This window comes from Sus scrofa, chromosome 13, assembly GCF_000003025.6.
Source record: "Sus scrofa isolate TJ Tabasco breed Duroc chromosome 13, Sscrofa11.1, whole genome shotgun sequence".
In the NCBI taxonomy this organism is placed as follows: Eukaryota; Metazoa; Chordata; class Mammalia; order Artiodactyla; family Suidae; genus Sus; species Sus scrofa.
Window position 1 is genome coordinate 12,662,779 of NC_010455.5, and position 23,114 is coordinate 12,685,892.

The 23,114-nt window shown below is 40.7% G+C and overlaps 1 protein-coding gene across 3 annotated transcripts in view; it reads right to left on the reverse strand.

The window, feature by feature from the left end:
• NGLY1 (N-glycanase 1) overlaps nucleotides 1-20,859 on the reverse strand; it is a 67,074-nt gene extending 46,215 nt beyond the window's left edge. Inside the window, exons 1-3 of one of the 3 annotated variants that reach the window (XM_021071437.1) lie at nucleotides 20,760-20,859; nucleotides 7,671-7,785; nucleotides 3,633-3,878 (exon numbers count right to left, since the gene is read on the reverse strand). In XM_021071437.1, coding sequence (XP_020927096.1) covers nucleotides 3,633-3,878; nucleotides 7,671-7,685 — 261 coding nt within the window. In that variant the 5' untranslated portion in view covers nucleotides 7,686-7,785; nucleotides 20,760-20,859. Of the gene's footprint in view, nucleotides 1-3,632; nucleotides 3,879-7,670; nucleotides 7,786-14,782; nucleotides 14,989-20,759 lie in introns of those variants that run through there. The other 2 variants (XM_013981422.2, XM_021071438.1) reach the window with 2 other exon arrangements.

Here is a 23,114-nt window from a genome sequence, read left to right on the forward strand (position 1 = left end):
GCAATCAGAGAAGAAAAAGTAGTAGAAGGGATTCAAATTGGAAAAGAAGTAAAACTATCACTGTTTGCAGATAACATGATATTACACATAGAAAATCTAAAAGATGTTATCAGAAAAAGACTAGAGCTCATCAATAAATTTGGTAAGCCTGTAAGATACAAAATTAGTACACAGAAATCACTTGCATTTGTATACACTAAAAATGAAAATCCAAAAGAGGAATTAAGGAAACAATCCCATTTACCATTGCATGAAAGGGAATAAAATACCAATAGAAAAACCTACTATAAGGAGGCAAAAGATCTGTATTCTAAAAATAAGATACTGATGAAAGAACTCAAAGATGACACAAACAGATGGGAAGACATACTATGTTCTTGAATGGAAGAATCAATATTTTCAAAATGACTATACTATCCAAAGCAATCTACAGATTTAATGCAATCATTATCAAATTACCAATGACATTTTTCACAGAACTAGAACAAAGAATGTTAAAACCTGTACGGAGACAGAAAAGACCTCAAAGAGTCAAAGCCATCCTGAGAAAGAAAAATGGAGCTGAAGAAATCTGTCTCCCTGAATTCAGACTATACTACAAAGCTATGGTAATCAAAACAGTATGGTACTGGCACCAAAATAAAAATATAGGCCAATGGAACAGTGCAGAAAGCCCAGAAATAAACCCACCCACCCATGGTCAACTAATCTATGACAAAGAAGCCAAGAACACACAATGGAGAAAATACTATCTCAGAGTTCCCATCATGGCCCAGTGGTAATGAAACTGACTACTATCCATGAGGACAAGGATTTGGTCCCTGGACTCACTCAGTGGGTTAAGGATCTGGCATTGCCATGAGCTATGGTGTTGGTCACAGACATGGCTCAGATCTGGCATTGCTGTGGCTTTAGTGTAGGCTGATAACTGCAACTCCAATTCAGCCCAGGAATTTCCATATACCATGGGTGCAGTACTTAAAACAAACAAACAAACAAACAAAAACCAAAAACAGTCTCTTCAACTGGTGCTGGGAAAACTGGACAGCTACATGTAAAAGAATGAGATTAGAACATTCTCTAACACCATACACAAAAATAAACTCAAAATGGATTAAAGTTCTAAATGTAAGACCAGATACTATAAAACTCTTAGAGGAAAATATAGGCAGAACCCTCTTTGACATAAATCACAGCAGTATCTTTTTGGATCCACCTCCTAGAGTAATGAAAATAAAAATAAACAAATCGGACCTAATTAAACTTAAAACCCAAAGTTTTAAGCACATCAACGTATACTACAAATAAAACGAAAAGATAACTCAGAGAATGGGAGAAAATATTTGCAGGTGAAGGGACTGAAAAGGGATTTGTTTCCAAAATATACAAACAACTCATGCAACTGAATATTAAAAACCAAACAACCTAATCAAAAAATGGGCAGAAGATCTAAATAGACATTTATCCAAAGAAGACAGGCAGATGGCCATAAAGCATATGAAAAGATGGTAAACATCACTAATTATTAGAGAAATGCAAATCAAAGCCACAATGAGGTATCAGCTCATACCAGTCAGAATAACCATCATCAAAACACCTACAAACAAATGCTGGAAAGAGTGTGGACAAAAGGGAACCCTCCTACACTGTTGGTGGTAATGTAAATTGGTACAACCACTATGGAAAACAGTATGGAGGTTCTTCTAAAATCTAAAAACAGAACTACCACATGATCCTGCAATCCCACTCCTGGGCATATATTGAGAGAAAGCTGTAATTCAAAAAGATACATATACCCCAATGTTCATTGCAGCACTATATACAACTGTCAAGACATGGAACCAACATAAATGTCCACCAACAGAGGAATGGATGAAGAAGATGTGGTACATATACACAATGGAATATTACTCAGCCATAAAAAGAATGAAATAATGCCATTTACAGCAGCATGGATGGACCTGGATATTATCATACTAAGTGAAATAAGTCAGAGACAGACAAACATCATATAGTATCACTTATAGGTGGAATCTAAAAATGCTCCAAATGGACTTATTAACAAAACAGAAACAGACTCACTGACTTCAAAAACAAATAGTATGTTTACCAAAGGGGAAAGGTGTGTAGGGGGGGTTAAGGGTGAGAGATGGACTGGGGACATCCCTATTGGCATATGTACACTATAATATGGGGACTTGCTGTATAGCACAGGGAACTCTACTCAATATTCTGTGATAATCTATATGAGAAAAGAATCTAAAAAAGAATAGATATGTGTATATGTATAAATGAGTCACTTTGCTGTACTGCAGAAATTAACACATTACAGAGCAGTTAACTTTAATAAAATTTTAAAAAAGAAAAAAGACATCAGAAACTTGATTTCAGTTCTTCAGAAGTATATTTGTGTATGCTAATAACTAAACTTCACTAATTTGTTAGCAGCACTATCAGTAAATTAATGATTATTGACCTTAAGCCTAATAAAGCTGATTTTTTTTACTGAATTGAAACACTGATAATGGTTAGGTTGTTGGAATTAATAATTCCTGTAGTGAATGACAGCAGGAAAAGTTTTTTATTTTTGTTTTTGTTTTTTTTAAGGGCTGCTCCTGTGGCTGAATTTCCCAGGCCAGGGGTCAAATCAGAGCTATAGCTGCTGGCCTACACTGCAGCCACAGCAACATGGGATCCCCAATCCACTGAGCAAAGCCAGGGATCACACACAGCAGGTAAAGTTTACAAGTTTTGAAGGAGTAGAGGAAATCTTATTTGATGGCCATACATTTTTTGGTTAAAGGCATATGCTAATTTTTGTAACTGATTTAAGTACCAAGGTAATGGGTACATTTACAAATGATAAATAAAACGTAGCCTGCCTCAGAAAGAGTAAGCCACAAGATAAGATCCTGAAGTATAAACAGGAGTTGTTGTGTGGCTCAACAGGTTAAGGATCTGGCACAGGCACTGTAACGGCTTGGGTCTCTGCTGTGGCACAGGTAGGATCCCTGGCCTAGGACCATCCCCATGCAGTGGGTGCAGCAAAAAAACTAAATTAAAAAAAATGAAAGAAATAGCAACAACAACAACAACAAAAGACAAAAAGAAAAAAAAAAAAAAAAAAAAAAAAAAAAAAAGGAGTTCCCGTCGTGGCTCAGTGGTTAACGAATCTGACTAGGAACATGAGGTTGCGGGTTCGGTCCCTGCCCTTGCTCAGTGGGTTAAGGATCCGGCGTTGCCGTAAGCTGTGGTGTAGGCTGCAGACGCGGCTCGGATCCCGCGTTGCTGTGGCTCTGTGGCTCTGGCGTAGGCCGGTGGCTACAGCTCCGATTCGACCCTAGCCTGGGAATCTCCATATGCCGTGGGAGCGGCCCAAAGAAATAGCAACAACAACAACAACAAAAGACAAAAAGAAAAAAAAAAAAAAAATGAAAGACAGTCATTTCACCACTTTTGCTATTAATCTGACAATTTTTTTTAAAGAACTGAGGAAATTTGAATATATTAGAACTGTAAGAACCAAGAATGACTGGGACATAAATTCCAGAATAATTCATAACATATTTCAAAGCTTCTGATATTTCAACACTTGAAAGGAATAGTCAAGGAAAGTTCAATTTTAACATTACCATTGGGGCAGATGGTGGATTTGATGACTGCCCTTCACTGTTCCCTGGGTGCTGGGTTAACCCATTACGATTTGAAGACTGTGTTGTAGGAAGCGGGGTACTGGTTTCAAGTTGCTGAGATACATCTACTTTGGGGCTCTTATTTGATCCATCCAGTCTGCTACTTCTCTCTATGGCAATCAGGTCACGAATTTTTTGCAGCTGCTCCACTGAAGCTTTTTTAGGAAAGATAAGATGCGTTTCTCCCTAGAATTTATAAAATTAGGAAAAATTTTAATCTTTGCTTTATACTGACAGTCATTCTTACATAGTATATGTAAAACAGAGCCAATACTATAGAAGATGTCATATTTTAACAATCATTCTGCTTTCTTAACATTATGGGCATCTTTTTAAAATACAGGCAAAGGTATGCCAAAAAATTAAGAAAATATGTCTCCATGTTAGCATAAAATGTTTAGCCTATTTTATTGGAAAATATTGTATCTTTTAGGAATATTGTAGTAAGTAAGAAAGCTTCATAAAAGGTGCAAAAATACACATTCCTATCTTCTCTATAATAGTACATGATACTACCATTCTCCATGAAATTCCCTACGAAATGATATAAATACAGCCATTCAAAATGATCACTGGTCACATAAAAGCATTAAGAAGTTACATAATAACCTTTGAGGGTGGTTTTTTTTGGCCACATCCATGGTATATGGAACTTCCTTGGGGCCAGGGATTGAACTTGCACATGAGCAGTGACTGGAGCCACAGCAGCAACAATGCCAGATCCTTAATCACCAGGCCACAAGAGGACTCCGTTTGAATCTACTAAACTCAAGTCTGTAAGAACAGCTATGTGACAAGAGGTCTGTATACGGGTTCACTAATTCTTCCAAGATAACAGAATATAGTCAATTCAAAACTTTTGATTGTTCTTAGTAACACAAAAGTGATTCAACCAAAACAATAAAAATCCACTTAAGAAGTGATTTGTTAATGAATTCTTACAATAGAAAACTTTGATATAATAAACATTGTAACAATGCTCACAATGCAAAATAGTTAGCAAATCATATAAAAGTAAAATGAAAATATATATTCAAACAAGTATTCAAGTGTTGAGAAGCAAGTGTTAAAACAGTATTCCATCAACTGCAAATGAGAAAAATCACTTGTTATAATAGGCAGTTGTCCAACTTTTAGATTGTGATCATTTAAACTCCACAATTAAGAATGACCTTATTTCACTGGTGATACAGACCTACAGGAATCAACTGACCAAGACATTATTCAAGAATGACCTGAAAATCAATTTATTGTGAATCTTTTTTAAAAAGCTGGGTGAGGCCAGCAATCTTATATATTACCCAAAATAGCTATAAAAAAAGACTACCCGACCATTTATTGTGTTTATGGGTTCTAGGTACTGTGTTATTATATATATATAATATATATATATATTACTCTCTCTCTCTATATATATATATATATATTCTCACAACTGTCCTGAAAGATAGCTATTAGGTTTATCCCCACTTTTCATGTAAAAATACAAAGGCTCAGAGAAGTCAAATAACCTGCCTGATGCTTCAGAATGACTGTCACAGCAACGATTCAAACTGCATGACCTTACTCATTAAGCTATAACTGACTCCATTTGAGTCTGAAGAGAGATCAAAATCCACAAGCTGTACAAACAGTTGGAAGAGTTGATCAAAAAAAAAAATATTTCTACCTTTGTGATGATTACATATGCGATAACTAGGAGAAATTGGAACATGGTGAATGTTCCAGCATTAGAAGGAGCCACCTCAATCTATGATGAGGCCTGGGAAGAGAAACCAGACTCCTGGTTTGAAACCAAACACAGATGCCTCTCATCTCTCTCTGGGTGGAATGCAGAGGGAGGTAGCTGACATCGTGGACAGAGAAGAAAGAAGAGCGAGACAGGCATGTGGATCTGACCTGGTCCATGCCCTGGAGAGGCTATGCTGCCCCTGCCTTGCTCTCTGTTCTTCCAATTTTCAGGATGCATGATTACAGCCAAAATATCTGCACCCAAAAGCTTAATCAACAGCACTGTATTTTCATAAAAGGAAAAACTTGAAGGCTTAACACACGAGACCCAATAACATTTTAGGAAATCAATGAGGATTCTAGCATTTAACAAATCTATGTTTCTCAACTCATTCTTGCTTCGACAATTCTAATCACCAGCTCCAAGTCAACCTGGCCCCTTTCAACTAAATGCTGGTAATATCTTCTGGTCACCAAGACAACCAAAACTTCCTCCCTCAGATGCCCCATCCTCACTGGGTTGGGTACTGCTCCCAGGGTGAACCACTCCACTAAACTAGCCTGATGGGTCACATACCCACCTGAATCTCAGTCTAATTCTCCTCCTCAGATTTTTCGTAAAAAAAGAATGCATCCTCAGGGATGAGTGGGCCCAAAAGCATCCAGGATTTTAATGTCAAGTGTACACAAATTCAGGATAGGTCTTGGAATCTTCCTTCATCTCAAAGCCCAGCAAGTTTCCTTCTGGTGGGAGAGTTCAGTTTCAGCTCTGTTGGCTAACACTTCATACAGGTCCTTAAGTGTGAAATCCAAGGCCAGTCAGAAACTAAGTATAAATTAGTCTCAAAACACGAAAATCTTTTCTAAAATTGTGACTCTGTTTGCACCAAATGCCACTACAAGTCCCAATGTGGCTTGTTACCTCTGGTGTGACCAACCTACAAGTCTGCATGGGACTGAGGGGTTTTCTGCAGTGTGGGAATTTCACGGCTAAAACCAGGACTGTCCCAGGAAAACTACAGTGGGTGGTTACCCTTCCTGGCAACTTAAGTATTTGCTGAATGAAAGACAAATCTGATTCCACTTCAGCAATGAGAAATAAGCATAGTCTCCAGTTGTCATTTATTTAATTTTCCTGTCATTTGACTCTCAAAAATTTTCATTTCCTTGAATGAACAATGGTCTCAATTTTCCCCATCTATAGTTTTAAATTCTTTATATTCAGACATCTGAGTAACTACAAGTAGAGGATACCCTAACTTACCTCCACCCTGACCTCTCCTTTTGAATTACAGACTCATATATCCAACTCTTTACTTGACAATTCTTCCTGAATACTTAACAATATATCAGTTATAATTATCCAAAAGACAGGGAAGCTTTCTTTCTCCCCTGATACATGCTACTCTCCAAGATTTTTCAGTCTCAATGAGTGGAGATCCACTTGGTTCTTCACACCAAAACCTAGAAGTCATCCTAGATTCTTGCCTTGCCCTTATACTCCACGTCTAACTCATCAGCACGTCTGGGAAGCAATGCAGAGAAGCAGAAGGAATGCATACCCCAGAGCAACCTGGCCTCTCTCATTAACAACTGCTATGGCCTCACTGGTTCTTACGGTTACTGACGGCTGAGTCTCTAGGGCTTTACGATATTCTGTGAACTAGAAATGGCCAAGCAAATACACATAGAGAAAACTCATTACCTTGACAACTACTATCACTGTGTCACAAAATGAAACTATACCACAAGATCCCATAAGACAGAAACACCAGATTTTCTTTTGACCTAAAAACCAAACAAAACAACACTAAGGTTCTTCTCACCTTTTACACAATAGAACCCTTATGTGTGGTAACTAAATTCGACTTTTCTGTTTCTCATTTCTCTTTCCATTTCTTACTGGCGACGGGTTGGACCACATTAGTAATTCGTATGTGATCACAAACTAGGTTTTTGCTAAAAGTCTAAAGAGAATCACAATTTAGTCCTTGGTTTAAATATCTGATCTCCGTATTCTAAAGGGCTAAGATTGTAAGAATTCTCCCTGAGGAAGGGCTGTCATATTTTGCTGTGAGTTAAAGTATATTTAATGTAACTTTTAAACTATCCAGTAAGCGGGCAAATAGTTCCACAGTTTGCCAAAATGAATCCATTAAAAAATATTACCTTATTTAGAAATTATCTGTCAACACTATAATGAATGCTTTGTACATGAACTGGGGAGGAAAAAACCCTTGAACATACCTCTTCAAAGCCCATTTCAAATAAACATTCAACAGCTCCTCTGACAGGCAAAAGTCTAGTAGAAAAAGTTGTGTTTCCAATCCGGATAGATCTATATTTTTCATCATTAGGGTTTCTGATTTAAAAAAAAAAAAAAAAACTTTGATTATATATAACAATTTATATTTTCACCATGTTTTTACATTTCTTTTCCCATTTTATACTGGCTACACTCCTGCAAAGTAGTAGCAATCCCAAAATTAGAGAAAGCAGCAGCACAGACGGCTTAACTTTGTGGTTCCTACCTCAGTACACACCACATCACGGCTGATCTTATCAATGTTGTCATAGGGAAATTCATGAGACTTTCTATTTCTCTGCTGTTAAAGCTAGGGACTTTTACAAGTTTTTGGGCTGCTAAGAAAAAAATCCATTCAAGTTCCAGACAGGGGCAGGTTTTGTCTATTTTGTTCTGATGAATCTCAATCATTAAAAACAGGACCTGATGTGTCTATGGATGGTAATTAATAAATACTCATGAGGAGTTCCTGTCATGGCTCAGTGGGAATGAATCTGGCTAGTATCCATGAGGATGCAGGTTTGCTCCCTGGCCTTGCTCAGTAGGTTAAGGATCCGGTGTTGCCGTGAGCTGTAGGGTAGGTCGCAGATGAAGCTTGGATCTGGCATTGCTGTGGCTATGGTGAAGGCCTGCAGCTACAGCTCTGATTGGACCCATAGCCTGGGAACCTCCATATGCCGCAGGTGTGGTCCTAAAAAATAAATAAATAAATACTCGTGAAATGAATGAATAAAAGAAATGAAGAAGCTATATAAAAGTGAATCAAAGTTCCTCAAAGACTTTATTTCTGACCAACATGAAGCGAAGTGTACCTTTATAGTTACTTGATTGTTCTTTCTTCCCTAGACCAATGACTGATTTTACTATAAGTTCTGTTTTAGCTCAAAATATATATTTTGTCACTGCCAGCATGGCAATATAATGAAGACAAAAATTTCTTTTACAATGATTATGATTTTGAAAAATTTTAATCAGTACTTGAAAAATCTTTGACTTCAGATTTTTAATAGCATTGACAAATTAGAAAGGCTGTAAAAAAAAAATTCAGAAAGTAGTAGTGGCTTCCATTAATACCACACTGAGGATTCTGAGGCTGTGTTGTGGGTCTAGAGAAGGAGTGCTGAGGCATGGAATGATGCATGGGCAAATGCTAGCAAGGGACTAACCATCCTTGTCCTAAATTTACATGTGTTCTCTAGATACCATGATATAAAAATAGAACAAGGAGATCCCTGGTGGCCTAGCAGGTTAAGAATCACAAGCATTGTCACTGCTGTGGCACAGGTTTGATCCCTAGCCAGGGAATTTCCTCATGCTGCAGTGAGGCCAAAACCAAAAAGAAAACATTTTTTAATTGTGGAAGTCTTAACAAGTTTCACATTTGTTTTCCATTAAGCAATTCCCATTGGCAAATTGTCACACACGCTCTTGAATCTTTTTTAAACCTCTTTAATTCCAAAAATTAAACAAATTTATTACAGAATATTCAGACTCAAATGCTCTAAAATAGTGTTACTTAAAATGTCCAGACTGGTGCTAATCTACAAACTCTCTGCTACTCATTCAAGAGGAGTGCAGAAATTGAGAGTATTCAATAATTATTACAGCTATTTGATACTGACATGAAATTTTCATTGTATTTTACAAAAGTTATAGGACCACAAAGGACTTGAAATTAAAAACAACATTCTTCACCACAAGTCATTTGAAAATCACAGGTAACTGAGAAACACAAAGAGAAACAGATGCCTCACTCTTTTATTCTGTGTTCAGAAACCTGTGTGATCAGGGTTTCTAGACCTTGGCAGTATGGATCTGAGGGCCTCCAGTGTGGCATCCCTGGCTACTATGCCACACTGCATCATAAATGCACCTTTCCTTCATACCACTTTAACATTAAGCAATAAATAATCCCACCTTTATCAAAGCTACTTACAGAGAAATGATACATCTTTTCAGGATACCCAACACATTCCCCTGGGGGATAAATATATCAGTACCACAGGATGGTCTATCATACCGGTGCAAAACTGCTTCAATTATTTTTTCCCAATAGTTTCCAGATTTCTATATAATCAACATCTTTCACTGGGCTTAATTTTCTATTTTTTCTTCTCCTTTTCACTAGTTTTAAAATCCTTATAAAACTTACACCAGCTGTTCTGATATAGATTATTTTGATACATGGTTTTCAAAGTAATTGTCAATGTAGCTTCTTTGTTACCAGCTTTGTAGAGTTTAGATTTTCCTCTTTAGTGTCTTTTTTTTTTTTTTTTTTTTTTTTGGCTACCCTGCAGCATATGGAGTTCACCAGCCAGGGATCAGATCCCAGCCACAGCTGCAACCTATGCTGCAACTGTGGCAACACCAGAACATTTAACCCACTGTGCCAGGTGGGATCGAACCTGTGTCCAAGAGCTCCAGATTCACTGCTGATCCCATTGTGCCACAGCAGGAACTCCTCTATTTTGGTTTCTACTGAGCAATTTTCTACCTTTGTACAGTGTCTGTGGACCTCGTATATCGTTTCTCTCTTTTCTCACTAAAAGCATATTGAAAATCAAAACATAAAAAAAAAAAGGGGGCAGTAATGTCCAGTTACCCAAATCCTATCTCCTTGTTTTCAGATCTGTGGAATAGACCAGCCAGTCTTGAGCAGAGATTGATGTGAAAGTCAGGCCCCAAAGCTCTCAAAGGCTTAGAGAACTTGGGCACAAGAGCTATGATACCTCAAATCAGCTTCCATTGCATGCCCCTGGAAGAGTGCCACACCGGCACTTCTGAATCTCAGGCTTCAAGCATCATCCCACGGTGGGCACTTACTCTGAGCTCATTACTACTCTCCTAATCTTGTGGTGTCTAAAGCACCCTTAAAGGGCACCTTTAGTTTTGTTTGATATTTTTCTTCCATTAATTTAATTTTCTCTGCAGATTTTTCTCAAATATTTTTTGCTATAACTCTTTGGCTTTTTTTTTTTTTTCTATCTTTACTGACCATGAACTATTCCTACAACTTTTAATATTTGTCGTGCTTGTTAACAATTACCTTTTACTTTCACTCGAGAGTTCTTTTCCTGGTTGTTGAGTGATGATGGTAATGAATGGAGTTTGAAAGGGCAACAAAACTTCTTGTACCTTAGTCAACCATCACTGAACATACTGTCCTGTCTTCCTAGTTGTCTTACCCACAGATATCTACCAAACTGTTTCATTTATAGAAAATTAGTTTTTACAATTGCATAGGAGGAAAAAAATCCTGCTTTTTTCAACTTAAAATCATAATCTATCATACTTCTAAGATTTTAAGACATGTTACCAGTAAGCCTCCCACTGAGTCTCAGCATTCATTTTCTCAGAAGAGGAAAACTGTCTCTATTTCAGAATTCCAGAAATGCTGAGAATTAAAAATATCTGATCATTTACTAGCCTTCTTCCTCTTTAGAAAGCATAATCCCAGAAAGAGTTCTCAGAAATATAAATTTAGTACATGACCACATCCTATAATCTTGTATTTCTATTACTAATCACAAAAGTTGGTTTGCAGGTCATTTGAAAAACTATTTCTGGTCCTTTTAAAGGTTTGTTATTCTGACATGTAAAAACCTGAAAAACATCTATCTGCCTTTAGAACCATCTGGGAACCATCTCTGGCCCTAACTCTACCACTCTCTGTAGCTGACAACAAGGGAAACCTGTACACAGTCTAGTTTAACAAGAAAAACTGAGGAAGAGTAACAAATAACACATGTGCCATGTCCTTTATTTATCACTATCTTTTGCAACAATCTTGTAATGTAGGCATTGTTCTTTTGTTTTAAAAACGAGGAAACTGAAGCCCAGAACGTTTACCTAAATCACCTATAATCACGTTCTTAGGAATGGCTGACTGGGATTTAACCCCCTTGGTTTGAAAACAAAGCTTACATACACTGCACCATACAAGAGGCCAACAAACTCACCCATTCTCAGTTAACAACCTCTCAATTTCTCCAGGTGTTAGTAGTAACCCAGGTGAGCAGTGTGGGAGTTATTCTCTCCTCCCATTACCAACTCTTGGCATTCAGTATTCAAGAACTGCCAATCCATGCCAATTCCTATCCTCTCTCCATTCCATGAACAGCTAGGCTTGTGCTAACTGCAATAGCTTCAGAAATGAATTCCACGCCTCAAATCTTCTTATATCATTATTATACATGAAACCCTATGCTTTTTTTTGAGTCTAGAAACTAACAAATGCTCGCTCTTACCTATCATGTCAAACACATGTTCTCTTATCAAACCTTTGTTCTGAAATCTTCTCATTAGGCCCCCCTGCTATCATCTCAAGTAAACATGTAAGTGCTTAAACGTCATCTTGGAATTGTTCTCTAGATTTTATGCAGTTTCCCTCTCCCAAGCATATTTATTTTCTTTAAAGGAAGAAACCACTTTCCATTCCTGGCTCCTCCCAATCACACCCAGCACAATTTGTAACCAGTTAATCGTGTGCAATTTGCAAAGGAAATTAGTGGGAAATCGGAAAAAAAAATTTTTTTTTTTGGTTGCATCCTAGGCATGCAGAAGTTCTCAGGCCAGGGATGGAACCTGAGCCACAAAAGTGACAATGCCAGATCTTTAACCCAATCCTTAACCCGATAAGCCATGAGGGAACGCCCATCAAATTTTTTTTTTTTTTTTTTTTTTTTTATCTTTTTGCTATTTCTTGGGCCGCTCCCGCGGCATATGGAGGTTCCCAGGCTAGGGGTCCAATCGGAGCTGTAGCCACCGGCCTACGCCAGAGCCACAGCCACGCGGGATCCGAGCCGCGTCTGCAACCTACACCACAGCTCACGGCAACGCCGGATCCTTAACCCACTGAGCAGGGGCAGGGACCGAACCTGCAACCTCATGGTTCCTAGTTGGATTCGTTAACCACTGCGCCACGACGGGAACTCCAAATTTTTTTTTTTTTAAATGAACAGAGCACATTTTCTAGGGAACCCATGTAAAAGGCCAGTAAAATCATTATAGACTTTTAAAAAGCAGATACTGAAGTAGATATTCACTTTTATCTATAAGTTAATGAACTGAAAAAAATGGTTCAAACCATAGCACATTGGGCATGCACATTAGTATACACTTCAGTCAGCAATTTCATTAGCTTTGTGACTCTTAGTTGTGGAACAGAAATAAACACCTGGAGCAGAAATTTAACTTAACCCAAAGTATTATTTTCACCTGTGTATAGTGAGGAACGTTGCTGTTAAAAAACAAAACAAGACAAAACAAAAAACTGCCCATGAAACTCTCATCCTATAAACACTATGTCAGATCTTGAGGTAGGAGCAAGTGATTTCAAGACTACAATCTCTTGTACAGTCCCTTATCTTTAACACTAATAAATTTCCCAAAACAGCAAATGAAACAGAAAATTGTGGTTTTTCTCTACTCTCAAATAAGTTAGATTAGCATACCTGTAATGCAGTGTGGCTAAGGGGTCAAAAGTGATCCAGGGTTTTTCTCTTAAGAGACAAGCAAGTCACTGGACTTGGAAGGGAAAGAAAAGGTGGCTGCTTCTCCCCTCTGAAGACCGAAGGAGTTTGAATTATAAGAATATGAGGGCAGGATTTAATACTCTTACCTAAGACAAACTTAGAAAGGGTAGTTTTTTATACCATCTCCACTTATATGAGTTCCAGACTAATTCCCTTTTTAGATAAAAACCTTTCAAGAAACATAAGCCATATAAAGACTGTGACCTGAATTGACAGCATGCCTCGCTTTTTCTTAGTTTGGTAAACATTCATAATGATTATAATGCAAAGGATTTCCGTCCTCAAAACACCTTGATCTCATCACTTGTGGTTTCACTGGACTGAAGGCAGAACTGAATCCTCATTACAAGGCCACCTCCCTTTTCTGAATAGTTAGGTTTAAATAGTTTGGTGGCTTTCCAGGTGGGAGGTCCTGGCTCTGGAGAACTCAGCCTGAGAGTTCATTCAAGCAGAGTCCTCCAGCATCCTTGCACTCTGAAGAGCTGTGAGACCTCCCAGGGAAGAGAAGGTGATAGGAGAAGGTGTCACAGAAGAGGAAAGCAGTCCCCACATAGGTCACAATTGTGCAGCCATGTGCACTGTGTACACTGCAACCCTCAAAATATCTGGCACATAAGGGCTCAATGTTTTTCCTTCAATTCATTTTAAAATCATTGTTACCTATACAAACGCTATTATAACTGCCATAGGTTAAAACACTGCACTTGTAACGAATGGCTCTAAAACTGCGTCCAGTGAAATCTATAACCTTGAAATTGAGAAGGATTTCCTTTTAGACTTCAAGCCAATATAGCTACCGCTTAGAAGAGTCAGCGCACCAGGGGCGAGGGGGGCACCAAGAGCCCATGTAATCACGGTGAACTGATGATAAACGAGGTGACACCACTCAAGTACCTGGCACCTGGTGCTCCTTTAACCCGGGCTCCGCTTCCCTCCCCACATCAAGTCCCTCAAGACACATTATTTGATCTAAGAGGTGAGGGAGGTGATGATTCAAAATGAATAATAAGCTTATTTCCCAGTTCCCCAAATCTGTAAAGTCGCTCAGAGATCTAGAAGTATGCTAGTGTTCCCAGGAAAATGAAACAAACTACTTTTCGCCAAGGGTATCTTCGCTAATACTACAGTAGTACTATGCTTTACTGCTGGGATATTCACAAAACGCTGGGCAGGAAAATTTCGTCCGTAACTTCTGAAAAGCGTGTGGCAACTGAAAGCACCTGCTGGGTAAAATTCTCGCAGTGTCAATGAAACCCTGTTACCGCTTCTGTCCCGAAACGAAGACGGTTCAACGCCGGACCCGAGACCACCGCCCGGGCGCCCCTTCCCCTCGCCCCAACCGGGACCCAGTCCTACCCGCTCCCCGATAGCGGGTGTCAGGTCCCAGGAGCAGCGAGACAGCCCGACGCCCATTCCGGCTGGGCTTGGGCCGGCCGCGCCCATCCCGGCCTCACCCCACCAGGGCCGGCCGGGCCCCCCGAGACCCAGACCGAGCAGGTGCCCCGCCCGCTGCCTCGCACCTGAGGATGTTATCCGCGTAGGTGAGCAACAGCTTGGAGGCCTCCAGGAAGGTCTCCGGGGTGTTCTGGCAGAGCTCGGCCACGGCCGGGGAAGCGGACCCGGAGGAGCTGCCCAGCGCTGCCGCCGCCATGCCTGAGCGCCGCGGCCGCCGCCCCCCACGCCGGGTCCGCACTGAGCAGGCGCCTCCGCGGCCGCGCGTCGGAGGAGAGCGGGAGGGCGGGGGCTCGGCCGGAGGGCGGGGGCTCGGCCGGAGGGCGGGGGCTCGGCCGGAGGGCGGGGGCTCGGCCGGAGGGCGGGGGCTCGGCCGGAGGGCGGGGGCTCGGCCGGAGGGCGGGGGCTGGTCTCCAGGGCGGGGCGGGGGGCGGTTGGCCTGGAGAGGGGATCGGCGGGGAGGCGGGGGCTACCCTCGGGCAGGGTGGGGGACCGAGCTTTTCTAGGAAGGACGGGGGAGCTCGGCTGGGTGGGCTGGGGGTTGTCTGGGGAGTGTCAGGGGTTTGGACCATGAGGGGCCAGGTCGTCAGGGCCCAGGAACTTCGACCAGAAGACGGCGGGGTCCTGGTCGTCCTGGTCCAGGGGCTTTGGCCACGGGTGTCTGCTGGGAGGGGCCGCGGGGTGGGGTTGGAAGGGCTGGTGGGGAGGAGCGGGAAGCTAGGGCCAGGGCTGGCGGGTGCTGGCTTTTGCATAGCAGAAACCCAGGTACCTCTGCGCCCCACCCCCCGCGGGCCATCCTCAATTGATCCGGCCAGGAAGGTGGGGAAACCCCCCTTTCCCCAATGAAACTGTCTTAGAGCTTCCTCCTCGCCGATTGTCAGGCCTTGCTAAATAAATGTGGATGAACGACCCCAGAAGGAAGCAGCTAACCATGTTCATGACCAAACGCATGGCCATAAACTATGCTGGGTTCTTCCTGTATGGATTTTTTTTTTCTAAAGAAATAAATGATTGAAAATTTCTTGCCTAAGTCCCAGCTCAGATAGGACGATGCCACTGTAAAGAAGTGATTTTCAAAACTGCAGATTGCAGCCTAGTGGGTTGAAAACTCTATCGACCAAAATAAAACACATACTCAATAAGGACAAAATAGAATGGAGGGGAAAGGAAAGACAGCAAAATCATGCATCCTATATTGTAAGGGTATGTATCAATTTGTGGCTTTGTTTTGCCAGTAGATCAGCGTCCTTTATTCCTCTTAGAAGATGAAGCCTAAACAATTTAATCCACCCTCTACCTCACCATGCCCTTGAAAGTATACTTTACCAATGGCTTCTTTCTTTGCAGAAATTTCTTTCCAAATCTCAGCAAATGCTTTTTTTGACATTATATTTTTGAGATGTATGCTTAAGCACCTTCTTTAAATGTTCTTGATGCTTTACCTTCAGTTTGATTTTTAAATTTGGAATTTTCTTCCAATATCTCTGAGCAAGACCCTGAACCATATCTCCCACTTCAGTTACCATTCATTTGCCAGATATATGTGAGAAGTTCTTAATAAATATGTAGGTTTTTGGACCAGCTTCCAAGAATAGTGTATTTAACTGACAGTGTGTTGCTAATTCCTATAAATAAATTTTCAGTGACTCTGTAGAATAGAGGTCAATGAACATTTTCTATTAAGTGTCAGATAATAAATGTTTAAGGCTTTGTGGCCATAGGGTCTCTTTTTCAATTATTTAACTCTGCCTCTGCAATTGTGGAACTGTAGGCAGTACAGTTTACCCTTGAACAAGTGTGATATTAGTGGCACCAACCCTTTGCACAGTTCTCTATACACATATGAGGTTCCTCTGTATCTGTGGTTTCCAATCTGGATTCAACCAACGGTGGACCTTGTAGTACTGTAGTATTTACTATTGAAAAAAATCCATGCCAAAAAAAAAAAAAAAAAGACCAAAAAGGAGTTCCCGTCGTGGCGCAGTGGTTAACGAAACCGACTAGGAACCATGAGGTTGCGGGTTCGGTCCCTGCCTTTGCTCAGTGGGTTAAGGATCCGGCGTTGCCGTGAGCTGTGGTGTAGGTTGCAGATGCGGCTCAGATCCTGCGTTGCTGTGGCTCTGGCATAGGCTGGTGGCTACAGCTCCGATTGGACCCCTAGCCTGGGAACCTCCATATGCTGCGGGAGCGGCCCAAGAAATGCCAAAAAAAAAAAAAAAAAAAAAAAAAAAGAAAAAAATCCACATATAAATGGACCCATGGAATTCAAACCTGCATTGTTCAAGGATCAACTGGGCTTTAAAATGAATGGGTATGATTGTGTTCCAATGAAACTATTTACAAAAACAAGCAGCCTTCTGGATTTAGCTTATAGTTTGCCAACTACTGCTATATAGCCTCAGAGACTTTTGCATTTAGTTAGTGGTTGGGAAAAGAGAGGGCATAACTGTTTCTTAACCACAAGGGCCCAGAAATGACAAACGGCATTTTCTCTACTGTATCACTGATGAAAATGAAGCCATTTAGATAAAACGGGGACGGGGGGGGGGGGGGGGGGAAGAAGGCTGGGAAATGTACCACAACTCCAAAGGATGGAAAATGCGGGGATTAGGGTTTGTAACTAGCTGTCTCCATCACCAAAACTACATTCCCCTTGGGTTTTTTTTTTTTCCCCCATCAGCATGTTATTTATGTTTATATTAACTGCGTAAGGTTGTTATATACCATCTATTATTTATGATTTTTTTTTAAAGCAAGTGAACATTTTTTCCAATAAAATCTTAAGAGGAACCCCAGTATATACAAAAATTCTATGAAGTGCTTTAGGATTGAAACAAGTGTGCTGTGTGGTGGGGAGAGGAACAGAATGCTAACAACTCAGCTTTCCCCTTCAAAGAGATAGCAGCCTTAGGGTACTTTTGTGAGGAACATACAACCACAATGTGAAAAACCAATGCCATGAAATTCATCATGTACAGTCTATAAAATCATAGAATTCTTCATTTCAAGGGTAATTCAGTAGCTGTTTATTTTAATTCACTTGAAATTTAAATCCTTACCAATTACTCTTTACTTTGAGTAACTACAATCTCTCTTTGACACCATAATTTGTGAAGCTATTAAGGGAATTTATTGTAATAAGGAAGTTGACTCATTCTTTTCCTTGTCTGCTTCTTCCTCTTAAGTCAAGTTGAAGATATTTTGATTTTCAATTTGCTTTAGAAAACTTGAAGGTATTAAGCTATTCAATCACTTTATACACACCATTGCTGCAAACACATAAATGGATGTTCTTTCACTTGATTTTTTTTTTTTTTTTTTTTGCTTCAAAAGAATGATTTCTCTTTAGGATTCCAACTTTATTAAGAACATCATCTTTAGAGTTGACATATGGTGGCACTATTCTTAAATGATATAAAGAAATAACTCACTAAAATTTCCCTGGGATAGGTCTTGTCATAGAAAAGAGAATGTTGACCCTAATAAAGACTATTACTGTGAGTTAAGAATCCAAGTGCTGGCAGCCTGGGTCACCATGGAAGCACAGGTTTGATTCCTGGCCCAGGAACTTCTATATGTCCAGGGTATGGCCATTTAAAAAAATAATAACAATAAAAAGAGGAGTTCCGGAGTTCCCGTCATGGCTCAGTGGTTAACGAATCTGACTAGGAACCATGAGGTTGCAGGTTCGATCCCTGGCCTTGCTCAGTGGATTAAGGATCCGGTGCTGCCGTGAGCTGTGGTGTAGGTTGTAGATGAAGTTCGGATCCCATGTTGCTGTGGCTCTGATGTAGGCCAGCGGCTACAGCTCCGGTTAGACCCCTAGCCTGGGAACCTCCATATGCCTCGGGAGCGACCCTAGAAAACGGCAAAAAGACAGGAAAAAAAAAGAGGAGTTCCCATCGTGGCTCAGCGGAAATGAATCTGACTAGCATCCATGAGGAGGCAGGTTTGATCCCTGGCCTTGCAGTGGGTTAAGGATCCAGTGTTGCCGTGAGCTGTGCTGTAGGTTGCAGACGAGGCTCGGATCCAGCGTTGCTGTAGTTGTGGTATAGGCAGGCAGCTACAGCTCCGATTGGACCCCTAGCCTGAGAACCTCCATATGCCTCGGGCGTGGGCCTAAAAAGACAAAAAGAGAGGTGCTGAAGCCTTTCAGGAGTTGATGTGGTGATTCACTATTTATTTTAGGGCCCACCTGCAGCATATGGAAGTCCTGGGCTTAGGGGTCGAATTGGAGCTACAGCTGCCAACCACAGCCACAGCCACTGCCACAGCAATGCAGGATCCGAGAAGCAGGTGTGACCTACAACACAGCTTGCAGCAACACGCCAGATCCTTAACCCACTGAGTGAGGCCAGGGATCGAACCCACATCCTCATGGTTACTAGTCAGGTTCTTAACTTGCTGAGCCACAATGGGAACTCCACGATTTACTATTGTGTGATTGCATGAAGTAATTAACCAACTACTATTTATTAAGCACCTGCTGTGTTCAAAGCAGTCTGAGATAGATGACATAAACGTTTAATTACTTGGAAAGACAAAACAATAATACATTACACACAAATAGCCCTTTAGTTGAATAAACAAAAGAGTTATTCTGAAAAGAAAACAAGTCATTTGTAAGAAATGCACAGTGGCATATGTATATTAGCCAATATAAGGGGACATGTTTATAAATTCATTCTGTAATTCACTTTTTCATCAAATGTTTATGAAGTGACTACTAAAAGCCAAGGACTGTGCCAGGCACTGCGAAGCAGTAGATATAAACACAGACCCTGCTGCTTTCATGGGAGTCACTGTGAGTTTAAGCTCAGGTTAGATCAGGAGTATCAGTATCACCAGAGAATCTGTCAGAATATTCTCAAGCTCTGTCTTTAAAAGTGGGATCTAGCAAGCTGTGTGGTAAGCCCTTCAGGTGATTTTGGTACAGCGTAAAGTTTGAGAACTATTAGTTTAGAGGAAGAAAAATTCCACTATGGTTACAGTTTCATGGAAGAGGAATAAATTGAATTAAATTTAGTGAGGAAGGGGGACCTTACATGTCTGAAGTAAGGTCCTAGAGTGACAACCCTCTAGGTGCAGTCGTGAACTAAATTCCCAGCTGTGGGAGAATTCCCGACAGCCCCCCACCAGTTAAATCAGGGACAGCATCCTAACAATGTTTCCTCTTCAGCATCATCTCAGCTCTCCTCCTTGCCTTAGTTCCTTAGTTTAGGGCCTCATCAGTCTTAACTCTCTTCCCCACATCCATTCCCACCCACATCCTTGAACCCCCCCTGTACATGCTGCAACGGTGATCTTTGTAAACCACCAATCTGGTATTATTTTTCTGGTAACCAGTCTTTCATGGTTACCCTTGCCCACACTCTACAGTCAAATGACGTCAGGAGTCAGGCAGGTAACTTGAATGTACCAAGTAACTTGGTTCGAGACAAAAGAGGGTAGCAGGTGAAGGGAATGAGAGAATTGATCATGTCCTTCCTAGAAGAATTTAGATGCAACAGAAGAACGTTTGCAGTTCATGTTAGACTAGGGCTGCCCACTATCATCTCTGACCTACAGCATCAAATCCAAAATCTCCGGCATAACACCCAAGATTTTTTCTGATTGGCCCCTGCTTCACTCTCACGCTTTTATTGTTGCTTTGTCTCACACCTCAAATCCAACATTGCCCACACTGAATTGCTACTAGCCATTTGTGGAACATATCAGGTCTCCAGGTCTTTGTTCTACAATGCCTGTCAAGCTGCCCTTTCCCACCAAATTTACCAGACAAACATTTACTCATTTTCAAGAGACAGTTCAAAGTTCACTTTTTGGAAGTCTCTCCTGACTTTGGAAGGTAGTATTTGACCCAGTTGTCTCCCTTGCATTATTATCCAAAAAAACCCCATTGTTTTATTCTTCTATTGTAGCACCTGTTTCAGTAGTTTGCACATATTTGTCTCCGAGAATTCTACTAGACTGGGAACTATATTTGGAAAGATAAGTTTTGAATCAGATTCCAAAAATTTAAGTAAACCTAAGTCAGGGAATTACCTGGCTCAGAAGGTGGCTCAGAAGGTTAGTGTTTCAGCATTGTCACCAGTGTGGGGCAGGTTCCATCATTGGCCTGGGAACTTCTGCATGTCTTGAGCACCACCAAAGAGGAAACAAAACAAAACAAAACAAAACAAAACATGAGTCTGATCAAGAGGCTTTTTGTTTGTTTGTTTGTTTTAGGGCAGCACCCCAGCATTCAGAAGTTCTCAGGCTAGGGGTGAAATTGGAGCTGTAGCTGCTGGCCACAGCTACAGCCACAGCCACAGCCACATGGGATTTGAGCCTTGTTGTAACCTACACCATAGCTCTTGGCAACGCTGAATCCTTAACCCATTGAGGGAGGCCAGGGCTTGAACCCAAGTCCTCATAGATACTAGTCAGATTCATTTCTGAGGTGCCACAACAGGGACTCCAAGAGGCTGTGTTGAGTAGAGCCCATTTGACGATTTTGGTCCAAGAAAATACCACAGTATTTTAAGCAAGGAATATGATACTAAATCATATAGAGCTATTAGAATATCATAAAACCTTTCACCTCTTTCCAGACCAAAGCAAAGATTATAGGTAAAAATAAAATGAAATGACTTTTTTGGTGGCTTTAATTTTCTGCAATATTTTAATTAACTTGTCACTTCTTATCCAAGATAATTTTGTGATGTTACAAAAGAAAAAAGAACAGCATGTTAAAACTGTTAAAACTGTTTCGATATAAGCTTGGCTTAAAAGAAAACATTGTAGGTCTTTTCACACCATGATTTTAAAATATTGTGTAGCAACAAAGAGAGGAGAGAGCAAGTCTGGGTTCTGATCGTTAAGTTTTAATTGTACTTTCCTTTTAAGGTAACTCTGTTGTCACTGAAGGAAGGCCAGGCTAAGAGGTGACTGAAGAGGCCTTGGATTAAAGATGACTCAAGTCTTCTTTTAACCATTTTAGAAAAAGTCTATTTCCATATATACTTAAATTCTGTATTAACCAGGAAAAGCTAAGCTCCCAAATTCTTTAGAGCTGGGAAAGAATGCAAAACACTGTACATAGAAACAATTGCTTCAAAAGACATTGCTTAGAAAGAAACAAATATGCTGGGAGGTTTAGGTGTAGATTACAGGGTCAACCCTTTAGACCATATGGAAAAATGACACAAAACTCACACCTGGGACAGCATGTGAGCAACAAATGGTCATCTAAATAAATATTACATTGCTGATTTCTTGCTTCTTTATATTTTCATGGTTTTTTTCCCTTAGTAGATTCAGTCAACTCTGAACAAATGAATGTTATTAAAGTTTTCAAAAACAAATCAATGTCTCCATTCTTGTCAGACATTGGGTGTGGTATTTTGAGCACTGCCCCACATCTGAAAATAATTTTTTAAATGTAAAAGTAACTTTATATTACAAAAGCATTATTTGTATACTGCAGAAGAGAGTAAATAAAGCTAAGCAAAAATAAGAAAAACATCACGATCCTTGTACATGCTTGCAGGATCCCCCCCCCAAAATCGCTTTTTTTTTTTTTTTTGGTCTTTTCTTCGGCCGCTCTCGCAGCATATGGAGGTTCCCAGGCTAGGGGTCTAATCGGAGATGTAGCCACCGGCCTACGCCAGAGCCACAGCCACGCGGGATCCGAGCCGCGTCTGCAACCTACACCACAGCTCACGGCAACGCCGGATTGTTAACCCACTGAGCAAGGGCAGGGACCGAACCCGCAACCTCATGGCTCCTAGCCGGATTCGTTAACCACTGCACCACGACGGGAACTCCCCAAAATAAGAAAAACATCATGATCCTTGTACATGCTTGCAGAGTCCCCCCCCCCAAAAAAAATCGCTTTTTTTTGAAAATGGAAAAATACAAGTTACGACTTGTAACTCCTAACAGTTTCCACATTAATAAATATTCACTTATAAAATTATTTTAAATGGGTGCACAGTATTTCGATGTACCGCAAAGTACACAACCGATTTCCTAATGATGGGTATCTTGGTTAGTTCTACTTTCCTACTATAAACAGCTTTGGAAGATACAGCAATAGCTCTTAAGGATACAGTAACTTCTTTATTCTTCCCTAGAATTCCAAGAGACTATGATGGCGTCCCTTTTCCCACAACGGCGGAATATGTGGACATGATTGGTAGAAAAAAAAAAAAAAATTCCCTTTTTGATAGTAGGCTATTTCCCCGCACTGTGCGCACGTTCTAGCTTGTCCTCCACCCGCTGGGGCTGCGCGACGGACTTTTCAGCCCTGGAAGCCCAGGGGTTAGGCCTCCTCCACTGTCTGACCTCCGCCAAGGTGACGCAGAGGAAGGGAACCCGGCCCACCACGAGGACGTCAGGGGTGCGTGTGTGCGTGTG